The sequence below is a fragment of the Fundulus heteroclitus genome, chromosome 4 (assembly GCF_011125445.2).
Source record: "Fundulus heteroclitus isolate FHET01 chromosome 4, MU-UCD_Fhet_4.1, whole genome shotgun sequence".
NCBI classification, from domain to species: domain Eukaryota; kingdom Metazoa; phylum Chordata; class Actinopteri; order Cyprinodontiformes; family Fundulidae; genus Fundulus; species Fundulus heteroclitus.
This window is the reverse complement of record NC_046364.1, coordinates 4158385-4170398: the sequence shown is the minus strand read 5'-3', so window position 1 is coordinate 4170398 and position 12014 is coordinate 4158385. Positions and strand designations below refer to the sequence as shown.

The 12014-nt window shown below is 41.7% G+C and overlaps 1 protein-coding gene across 1 annotated transcript in view; it reads right to left on the bottom strand.

Annotated features, from left to right (window-relative positions):
* Positions 1 to 205: 205 nt before the first annotated feature.
* The window catches only part of adamtsl5 (ADAMTS like 5), a 50227-nt gene continuing 38418 nt past the window's right edge, over positions 206 to 12014 (bottom strand). Inside the window, exons 10-13 of the mRNA XM_036135901.1 lie at positions 8622 to 8832; positions 4914 to 5042; positions 4519 to 4590; positions 206 to 2890 (exon numbers count right to left, since the gene is read on the bottom strand). Coding sequence (XP_035991794.1) covers positions 2550 to 2890; positions 4519 to 4590; positions 4914 to 5042; positions 8622 to 8832 — 753 coding nt within the window. The 3' untranslated portion in view covers positions 206 to 2549. The remainder of the gene's footprint in view (positions 2891 to 4518; positions 4591 to 4913; positions 5043 to 8621; positions 8833 to 12014) is intronic.

Genomic DNA, 12014 nt, shown 5'->3' with positions numbered 1-12014 from the left:
TCCGGCTTCCTCCCACAGTCCAAAAACATGACTGTTAGATTAATTAATCTCTAAATCTCCTTAGGTGTGAGTGAGTGCATGAGTAGAGGCGGGCGAAATGAAGTCGGGCCGGTGGAAATGGGGCAGTTAACCCAAAATGGAACGGGAATGCTGAAAAGAGGAGGATTAATGCAAATTGGATTTTCTGGAAGAAAAAAAAATTCCATCGGCACTGAATGTTTCTTTTATTGTTTTAGTGACTCATTCATGCAGAAACATTCATGCACAAGTTTGAGAGCCAACAAGAGGTTACAGATTTGTGGAAAAGGCACAATATCACACTCCCTCAGAATAATTCAATTTAAACTATACTTATTTGCAGCTAATCAGTGCCACACAATGGGAAAAACAACTGTATAATTAAATATTTATATATTGTAAAAACATCAAAAAGCTCAACTTATTCAACGTGCCACAGAAAATAATGTTACTGATAAGCATTCAGCATCAAATATCATCACAAATAATCAGAATACATTATGAAGCCCATTATACAAGTGACATACAGGTAATGGGTCAAGATTTATACTTATTTTATACAAAAAAATACATTGTGAACCATTATACCTCATTTTTAGATAAACAGAAAAAAATAAACTTATATTTCATCTCTTCAATAATACTCTTTCTTCCCCAATATGTCTGACTTTTTTAACAGAAATGTACCAGAACTGGTCACACTGAGCTCCAGGTGGCGCGCACTCATAACAGGTCACACCTGGACCCGATTAAACGACATTCTGGTTGATTATTTGCAGCTTTGGAGCTGAAACTACGCCTCTGTTGTACATGCAACAAACGTTTAAGGCCACAGTGAAGAAGAAAAAAAGTTTTAAAATGCTGAAAAAGAAATTCTGGTTAAACTATAAGAATCAGAACAGATCAATTCATCAGGCGGTGAATCGGTCTTTTGGACAATCTACCGAACATTAACTGCTAAACAATGGCAAATGCATTCTCACAAAGAGGAGAGTTTGGTTTAAAAGCAGATAAATACTGATGTGCACAAGTACAGTTTTATAAACAAAGGGGATCTAGTTGTGAATGAATGAAATCTTTGATAAAACAAAGGACTTTTGGACAAGGAAAACTCCCTGGTTTCTTAAAGAAGTTTACAAGGGAGCTCTACAGGTTACCTTCTTACCATTTAGGTAATTTTGAGCAGAACGTCTCAGGATTACTCTTGAGACACTTTCAGGACATAGTACAGAGTTTTTTTTAAATATCCTACTTCTAGAAGATGCAGTAAAGTTTCCAGTAGTCATGGATGCAGATGCACCAGTTTCAGCTGCCACTGATTTATTTGAACTGTTCCTTTCTTCCATGGTGAGATCATTATGTCACAAACGAGGATTTAAAAACAAAACAAGAAATAGACGCACAAGTATTGCTTTATTGTGGATTTACTCTAATCCACATGGGGTCAGAAATATACACGAAACTCAATTTATATTTGGTTAAATGGTCCATAAAGAGCTTCACCTTGGCCGCACACTTTTGTTTACCCATCTGGCATCATTCTGGCTGGATGTCAGACAACTGTTCCTGGAAAAAATAAAATGTATCCACCTAAACGTAGCACAGACGAAGAAAGCACAGATAGAAGTGAGATCAGAGATTTGGGAAGTCCTTAAAAGCAGCTTGAGACACCCGGACGTCGGACCGCCCAGGTGTCTCCAGGTTTCAACCACCTGGCTGTTGATTTGAGATGAAGTTGAAGAATTTGGAGTTCCTTCATCGTTGATGCCTAGAGTAACCAGTTGAAGTCATCTGCCTCATTTTTGGCCCTTTTGAAACTGAGATTAGTTTGCAAGCTAACAGCTATGAGAGCGGAGCCAAGACCAAAGTGCATTTCTGCCATGCTGATGTATTTCCAGCTTCACACAGCGGTCCATGCAGACACTTTCATTAACGTTCAAACCGCTGTTATGTTTGCGTTAGGTGCAGAGTTGAAAGAATCCATTAAAATGCTGAATTTTCCATTATTTGACACTTCACTGCTACACGAAGGGATGTTAAAAAACTGTATATAAAGTCCAGGCTGATCATTATTCGCCGCTAACTCACTGTTGTAAGTTCTATTAATACCTACAGATGCAGAACACAAGTTTCAGCAAAAAGAAGAAGAAAAAGAAACAAACACAGAAACATCTGTAATGTGTCTTTGGGGAAATAAATCTGCAAAATTCATTGTAGCATGTTCCAAACGTAACAAAGGCTACACAGAATGGAAACTAAGAGGTTGCTGTGGAAAAACCAGTAATGAGAAAAAGGCTGTTTTCAGTCGCTGTCCTTCTCTTTGGTATTTGTTTAAGGTGGGGGTTGTACCCACCTAAAGTGCTTCAATTGGTTTGCTGGCCAAGCTCTTAAATAACTGTGAAGTTTGTTCCTTGCATTCATAATGCGGCACATTTCAAATGAAGGTGAAAATCATGCCGTGTCACGCTGAGCTCATTTTAAAGTCCACATATGAAGCAAATCACACAAAGTCTGAGCTTCATCCCTGTGAACTACAGTCTGGCCCGTTCCTCTGTGGAGACTTCGGGCCCTCTGTTTCTGCAGAGCCTCTCCAGCGGTCGCAGCAGCTCGTCCTCTCTGGGTCTATACGGCACCACGTAGCTCTCCTCCTCCAGCAGGATGCGGTTCAGCGTTTGCTCGTAGTTGATGTGGCGGCGCACCATCAGGATGTACTGTTTCCCCACCTGCAGGCCGGGACAGTCGCACAGGTTCGGCACCCACAGGAACTCCCGGTGCTCCAGGCGGTAGCGGTTCCGGTACGTGTGGATGATCTGGATGTCGTAACGAGTCTCCTCGCCCCTGTACAGCTTCCCAAGAACTCTGCCACGAAACACTACCAGAGAAGAAAACAGTAGCTCAGGGCGTTTATAGTGGGATAGTGCGGAGTAGTTACGACAGTCAGTATCTTAACAACAGACGACAGCAGTCAGACGGATCTCAGTGTGGAGAATCAGGAAGGCGTTTGAATAAAGCTAATATCTGCTCAGAGGGAACTTTTAGCAACTCAGATAACAAACCGAGAACTTTTCGAGCGTGAATAAAGGCCGCAGTATTACGTGCAGCCCAGTCCTTCTTCCTGATTGGCTCCCATGCGTCCCTGCAGGTAAAGACAACGGACTGTTTCAACCCTTGCATCATTCGCCATGTTTTGGGGGATTTCACTCGGAGTGACCTTGTACGTTTTGGGCCTCATTAATACATCTTATCATTAATACATGGCACGGCGTGGCCACCCTCTGGTGGCGCCATTGTGTCTGACTTTATTAGTATTTTACCATTTAAACGGGTCATCTTAGCATTCATCATATCATTTGCCCCCCTGATAAATTTGTCAGGAACCGCCACTGTTGATTGTGTTTGCTAAAACTGTTAAGATATTGTTCAGCTGTGTCTCTAAGGTGTTGTTTTAATCAAGAACGTCTTCCCTGCTCTTCCACTCCTCAGGGGAATCACGTGATTAAAATCTCCCAAATCCACTGTGGTCTTATTTCTCTCTACTGAGGCCTTCCTCTTCTTCTTTTAAACTTTAACGCGGTTCGCTTCATGTGACTCTCAGCCATGTTCAAAGTCTACTGTGAGAGCAGCGGAGCTACAATGAACGGCTAACAGCTAAGCTAAGCGCTAAGCTAACTGGATACATAAACACTAGAAGTGCGCAGGAGCTAACAAGGAGCGAGCATGCACACTGGCGTTACGTGAGCGTGTCAGAATGATCGGCATGTGGGACAACCTATAGATACCTATAGGTTGCCCGGAATGAGGGATTGCTGCAAAGCCATCAACAATGCAGACGACTCTCCCTGTAGCTCTACGCTTCTTCAGGAGTGAAAGCTGCTTGTCAAGACTTTGATGCAATCAACTGGGTTCCCTTAGAGAGGAAACTTTCTGACCAATCTGTATAATCTGATTGAATTTGACTTTGGAAAGTGCCTTGAGATGACATGTTCCGTGAATTGGCGCTATATAAATAAAATTGAATTGAATTGAATAAGATGATACCCCCAGAACTCGATGGACAGACGGGGGTCCCTGCCTTTTGGTCTGAATTGCAAGTATAGCTTAGAGTTTTCTCCCACAGAGATCTATTTTTTAACCTTCTTTTTCTCAATACATAATGACTACTTTCAGGATGGAAGGACCATTTTACCCAGTATAATAAGAAGTGTTTCTGAACAGGATTACCAGCTATAGCTTTAAAGGAGCAGCAGATTTAGCAGCCTCATTCTGTGTAACTAGGCATAACCAAACAGATGCTTGTGCAGCTCAGGAAAGCGTGCCAATGTCAAACTTGAACATCTTTGGTTTGTTCCTGTTGGCAGGAGTTATTTACCTGACTCCCTCGTGAGAATCTTTCCTCGTTCTCTTGAGTGAGATCACTATGAATGCCGTTTACTGCTGGTAGGATACTGACTGCTCTATACAACCCTACTTTAACCAAACTCTCCCTTGTGAAGTTCTTACCGAAATCCTTTTGGCAATACTGTCTCTGGCGTTCCCTTCGTCCTTTAACTCGCCGGCATTTTCCACAATGCACTAAGGAATAAACCAAGAAGTCATTTCAGAAGACCATAACATTTTTGTATGTTGATGGGGAGTCACATGATAAAACGTTCCCAAAGCTGGTCTCTAAACCTTTGCCCAAGCATTCGTAAACAAACAAGAAGTTATGGATCTAATGTAATAAAACATTCCTCACCCTTCATGCATTTCAGCTGGATATGAAAGGTTTTAGGAGTATAAAAGAAGTCTCTACAAGGCTTTTCCAGCAATATCCTCAATATTCCCCTTGGCATCTGAACAGTATTTTAGAAGGTATAAAGGTTCATGAGTTGTTAGAATTATGGAACTTTACGTACTTCCAGGTGGGATCTGAGGGAGGAGGTTCCTGTGGTTTTCCTCCCGCTCCAGACGAGTGTTGGGCTGGCGAGGATGGTGCTGGTGGTTGTTGGGAAGAGCCTGACGCGGAGGCTTTAAATAATTTAAAACTGGAAGACAGAAAACAAACACAGTTTTATGGAAGATGCGACTGCTGAAATGGATCTACTTAAAGTCCACCTCTTTTTCTCCCATGATGGAAGTAGTCTTTGACCCATTCCTGTTTCTCCGGAAATCTACAATCATCTCCTTTGTTTTATTCACATTCAAGATGAGATGATTGTTTCCAGAGAATGTCACAAAGTGGTCCACCAACTTCATAGACTTAGCTTCTTGTCCATCTCTGATACACCCGACGACTGCAGAGTCATCTGAATCATTTCTGTCTTGTACTAGAACATTTCTAGTATCTAGAAGGATTAATCTGAGGAATAAAATTCGGGGTGAAAATGAATGGTGAGAGTACAGTCCCCTGAGGTGCTCCTGGGCTGCTGACTACCTGGTTAGAAACCCCAGTCTCACAAACTGCGGTCAGTTTGACAGGTAGTCTCTGATCCAGGTGATTGTTGAGGTCTTCTGGAGTTTCGGACAAAGCAAACCAGGCTGAATTGTGTTAAATGCTGTCGCTTCATGCTTGCTCGGTATGAGGGATTGCTGCAAAGCCATGTACAATGCAGACGACTCTCACTGTGGCTCTACGCTTCTCCAGGAGTGAATGCTGCTTGGAGAGACTTTGATGCAATCAACTGTGTTCCCTTATATAGGACATTTTTGGACCAATCTGGTCTACTCTGGACAAATCTGATTGAATTTGACTTTTTAAAGTGCCTTGAGGTGACATGTTTCATGAATTGGAGCTATATACATAAAATTGTATTGAATTGAATTAAATGCACTGGAGAAATCAAAGAACATGATCCTTACAGAGCTGTCTGCTTTGTCCTGAAGACAGTGGGATGACTGAACACCTCTAATAAATAAAGCTAAATCATCTAAGGAAAATACATAAAAAAATATATTGACTGTCGTTAAAAAAAAACACGGTTTAAAGAGCAACAACAAAGCCAATTTATGCAACTGGCAGGTTTTATGACGTATTCAGGACAACCCTTCAATCAAAGCGGTGTTTTTTCCCTTAAAAGTCCTCGTTCTCGTACCAAACACACACCGATAAATTACAAGTAACTGCTAAAAGTCAGATGTTTAAAGCTAATCTGGCTGCACGTTCTCCTGTGAATATTTGCCACAAGAGTTTTTTTAAAAGCCTTAAGAGTTTTTCCCTGCACATGTTTTTTTAAATAAGATGTAAAAGAACAAAGGAGAAATGTTATTGCAGAAGACGTGGAAGCATTTTAGAGACCTTTTAAAAATCAAAAGCCGTCGGTGTTGATCAGTTTTAACATATATAGATTCTCAGTGTGTTGAAATGTGGAGTTTCTACGCTGGCAGAATCCTGATTAGAACCAGACAGAACAGTTCTCAGAGTTACAGGTGAGGATGAGCTCATTACCGCCTGATCCAAGATTATAAATCACCACCTGAAGGTTAACCTTTTTCCAAGGCAATGCAAGGTTTTCTGGCAACAATTTCAGATCTGTTCACTTTGGCTGCGATCCACCAGCTGGAATAGATTTTCTGAGAGGCTACTTAGACTCACAGCGATATTGGATGAAATCCGCCTGAAGGTCCTCGGATTGGGTGCAGATTTGCACGCGGTTTAGGAACATTAGGGAGGTGAATATTGTTTTGAAACATTTGTATTCCATGCTCATATGAGCAGATCAACCAGCTGCAGGGAGATCAGCGTGCAGATCCACAGTGGGGTAAAGGTGGAAACACCACACATGTTTTCACTCACTGAAACCAAATGGGCTTTGTCTAATTTGTGCAATTACGGCAATTTGTACCAATTTAATCTTGGCCTAGTGGTTTCCTGTTAAAAATAGCCATCGCTCTTCAGCCACGGCGGCTAAAATGTTTTTTCAGGAATGTATTTTTTTTAAGCCAAGCAATAATTTCACCATTCTATAAGGGGTTCATGCACATCCTCATATTTTGCTCCAAATACAGCTTCGCATCTTTAGGGGTATGTCTCTACCAGCTTCATGCATCTAGAGACCAAACGTTTTTCCAATCTTCTTTACAAAATAGCTCGAGCTCCATCGGCGTGGATAGATAGAGTCTGTGAACATCCTTTTCCAAGTATCTCTATTAGATTTATGTTTGGACTTCAGCCATTTTAACACATCCATACGTTTTGATTTAAACCATCTCATCGTATCTCTCTCTGTCCTTCTGGAAGAGGAACCTCCACCCCAGTCTCAAATCTTTTGCAGCCTTCAACAAGTTATTTTTGCAGTCTTGGTTTATTAAAGTTAATCACACAATTAGTATACCAACACTATTCCCGAACTATAAATAAATGACGTGGAACTGCATTTTAATTTACTTTGTTGCCAGAGATTCACACCTTTAGGTAAAACACAACTGAGTGGCAATGTGTCACACACCCTGAGACGCAAGTTTGAAATTTCAGGAGAATTTACAGGAGCAATAAGAAATACATTTATGGCAAAATTTCCAAAATCATTCTCACTTGTCACTTGGGATGGATTTCCACAACTTTTTATTGTACTGTGAATTTTCCTTAATTCTTTCATACATCAAATAATTTGATCAAATGTCTCTTAGGAAGTTAAACCTTCACTACAAACTTAATTTGCTCTTAATTGGTTTCCGGGGTCAGGAAAAACCAAAGAGTGTCTTATAAAACTGAGTTATGCAGAATAAGCATAATCCATTTATTTAATGCAAGTGTTGGTGTGTTTCGGATCGCCCTGTCAGACAACTCATTTTGGGTCTACATTTGAACCGGTATGGACAGAAATCTGTAGCCGCTCACAGCGACGGGTCTAACGCATCCGTTAAAGGAGCCATAATTAAGATATTTACTGTAATATCAACCTAAATTATTCTCATTTCTTACCCAGGATATTAGTAACATTCCCTATAAACAATCAGTCCTCTCCATCAACGTCTTAGTCACGTTTTTCTCCTTTCAAACCTAGAGGTTCGGTCCAAACTACTTTGGTTCAGAGTGTAGCCCGTGTTTACTTCCTGGTTCCTGAGCCAATCATATGAGAGTTCCCAGGGTTCCCAACACAGAGCGCAGCATTTGGTATTTTATCTTGGCAAAAGAGCAGCAGCCTGCAGACATGGAAGCCAATAAGAGAAGCGGAGCAGAACTAGAACAGAATACATCATAGACCTGTTCTGTGGAAGTAAAAATTCAGTGGGGATTCACAGCAGCAACAGACCATTGAGAAATGGCTGTTCTCTGTGAAGGTGTTGTGTATGTGATGTTCCGATTTGCAACACTAGGTGTCAGTATTACTTATTGCACCTTTAACTAGAACCTACCAGTACTTTCTTCCTGAGACCTTATTTAGTGACCAGACACCTTTTTTAAATTAGAATTGTTTATATTGCAGACCTGTATCTAAGGCACTAAACACAGGATGAGCCAAATCTTTTGAATCATTCCTCATTTTTAATATTTTACTTCCAAACAGTCATGGGCAGTCTGTTCAATATTTTAAAGCAATGTTGTCTAAAAGCTCTCCAGGCTTTGTGAAGGGTTCCTAGTGCTTTAGCTGGCTCATTAAAGGAAGCAGAGAGAAAATCCTTACACCAGTGGGGTCTGCGGGTGGTGTTTGGTGGCGTTCTGGTGGTGGTGGTGGTGGAGGCTGTGGTGGAAGTGGTTGCTTGGATCCTGGGGGAGTAGCTGGCTGAGTGGTGAGCCTGTCGCAGAGGACTCCGCCTCCCATGGTAGAGGGCGTACTGGTCAGGTGGAAGCCAGTACTCGTACTCGATTCCTGGGTTTTGGTCTGTCGCCAGAACCTGAACACATTAGGACAGAAGGATGCATGAAAGCCAGAAGCGGATAAAACAAATCAATCAATCAGTCAGCCATTGAATTAGTCAAGCTGTCAGTTAACCAACCAAACAACTGACCAACAAAATCTCAAGTACTGCTTTTGTAGAGTATACAATGAGACGGCACAAGACAAAAGCAAACCAAGCCACTGCTTAGAGGCCCCAAAGCATCAGCGGCCTCTCATTAATGCTTGAATTTGATCACAGACCATAAATAGAATTTAAATTTGAAGGAATTGGGAAGTAGTTACAATCTGATGCTACAAGTTCAATCGTCTTAAACAAACACGTCGTAGCAGATGATAACCAATCATCTGTTATCGCTATTCAGCTCGGCCTATTAAAGGTGCCCCCCTCTCCCAGATTCCCCCTCAACGCTGTCAGTAGCTGTGTTTCCATCTAATGCGGTACCGCGCACGTGACGTCACCGTCTCAAGAGCAACGCCCCTTTTGCCGCTTAGGTAGGGCACACAGATAAAGAAGCACGGATAACCCAGCTATTACAAGCGCAACAGAACCAGCGATATTACCGACTTTACAGCCGTTAAACTTTCCCAAGACGATGTCCCAGACGCACGGATTACTGGTCGCACTGTCGAAGAACACACCAACCTTCAGCTCAAACGATGGCTTGAGGTTCGAGGGCTTAAAAAGACTGGAAAACTGGCCGAGTTGATGAACGGTAAGCTTTGTTTTTTTTTTCCTGCGCGGCGGTCATGGCTTCGTCGGCCGTTTTTTTGTTTGCAATCACCGTCCAGGAATGGGTATATGTTTAATGTTTGTCTTATTTGAAATGTTTTTGAGTAAGCTATCCTGGTAGCAGGCTATCATGTTAGCGCCTGCTACCATGATAGCCTATATGCTGTCATGGTAGCAGGCGCTACTTTATTAACATGTCGGCCACCAAAATACTCTTACCTTGACTTGATGTCGCTGGAATTGGGTCAGGATGTTCTTCGGTTGGGCCCTTTCCTCCGACAAAATGCTTGCTACATATGTACTTGAATTTGGTAACTTTTTCCGGGTTGAACTGTTGTGTAGGCCGACCGCCCCGGTGTTCCAAGCGTACACATTTCTCCTTGGTAGTCTTGAAGAAAACATCCTTCATATGCGGCCGATCAGCGTAACTTGAGTCGCTGTTGCACGTTCCATAGCAACAATGTTTAAAAACCATGGTCTTATATTTGGAAAAAGCAGTCGTTTACCGAGTAAAACCTAGGCTAACACACGTCTCTTTTACAGCGAAACAGCGGCAGGTTTCCGGAGTTTGCCCCACTGCGTACCACGTGATGTGACGTCATCGTGACGTTGTGTTTCTAAAAATAGCTCGCGCGCGGTACCCCATTCTCATGCACATTTTGAGGGAATTACCCAGGAGACGCACAACGTAACGTCGTCATAGGTTGACGTTGGCTGTAATAAACAGGAAGAGATGCTGCTAACTAGCATGGCCCATAGATCAGTAATGGAGCGAGGCTTTAATGTGTCGAGTTTTTTTTTATTAACGAATGAGACTAAAGGTGCGTTCACATTGGGCCTGAACGTGGCACGCGACGCTACACGAAGCCAAAGAGGCAATTCTAGCAACGCAAAATGCAAGATTTTGGCAATTAACATGATGCCAGAGCGACACAAAACCTGCGATGGATGCAATGCAACGATTGGTGGAGTTAAAAACAAATTTAATTAGGTACAACGATTGAAATGAGCGGAAGCCAAGAGCGGACCTATTTAAATCCTTTCTTTTCCATTCTTTTCTCGAGATAATGACATAACTATCTTGTTATCACTAGAAAACAATAATTATCACAAGATAATGGATAGCGTTTAGTTTTTTTTTTGCCTGTGTTTCCATCCAATTCTCATGCAAATTTTGAGCGAATTTTCACAAAAAAGAAAATGCGCATCAGACGTGTTTCCATTTGCTGGTTTGTAACAAATTACCCAGGAGACGCACAGCGTAACACTGTCATACGTTGACGTTGGCTGTAATAAACAGGAAGTAGATGTTGCTAACTAGCATGGACCACAGATCAGTGATGGAGCGAGGCTTTAATATGCCAAGTTTTATTCATTGTTTTATTTTTTAACGGATGAGACAAAAGGTGTGTTCACATTGAGCACGAATGTGGCAGGCCGAGTGACAGATTTACATGATATCTCCGTACGAAGGAACCACGTTTCTCAGTGTGCTTAAAGCCTTACCAGAACAGGCTCAAGCTGAAAATGTCAGATCGTGGGGAACCCGGCAGATTTCACTTCTCTCCAGGTCTAACACAGGCTGATAATTGCAATTTGTCTGTCTTGTAGAGAAAACTTTCAGAGAAAACGGCCATTTAACGAGACGAAGTTTGTTTTCTTGAGATAATTCCTCCCATTATCACAAGCAAACGGTCTTTGTTATTTTTAGATAACGAGAAAATTTCCTCGTTATCTCAATAAAACCATCGTCAAAAATTATGGGAGGGACACGTCCGCTCTCCACTTCCGTACTAATGGATTTGAAATACGGCATTTTATAATTATAACATTTACAGTGTTTTTTCCTCCTCTATTCAGAGATTCTGTGGAGAACAGGGGGACATAAAAAGGTTTATCTTACCTCTGCAAACATGTTTTAATATCAGCAGTATAGTTTATAGTTGCTGTTTTAAACAGTTAAAAATGTTTATTCTTCCTTATGCTGTCTGGTAAATCTGACCTCTGATTTGGATTTATAAAAAGGGAGATAGTCACACTGTTTCCAGCTAAATGTTGGTGAGAAAAGTCCCGTTCATAAATGCAGGAATAATGACGACGTTGATTGTGGATGCAGCTCTGTCCAGCCCATCCTTCACTGTTCGACTGGCGATATGCAAACCAGGAAGATGAGAGAAGATGAGCTCATGTTGTTCCAGAGATAATTTCTCTTCTTTTTGAAGCTAAAGCTCAGCATTTTCATTGTCCTCTTTTGAATTAAGCAGACTAAACTTTACGCCAACTTTGGAGTTTTAAACATGCTGCTCACCACACTTTAGTACCTTCTTCTTAATTCCCATAAGCCCGCTCTCATCCCCCTGATAAAATCAGCTCTTTGTTCTGGTCCAGCAACCAGTTGGTGCTGCTGGAGACCCAGCAGTGAAAAACAGTTGTGAAACAATTAATCA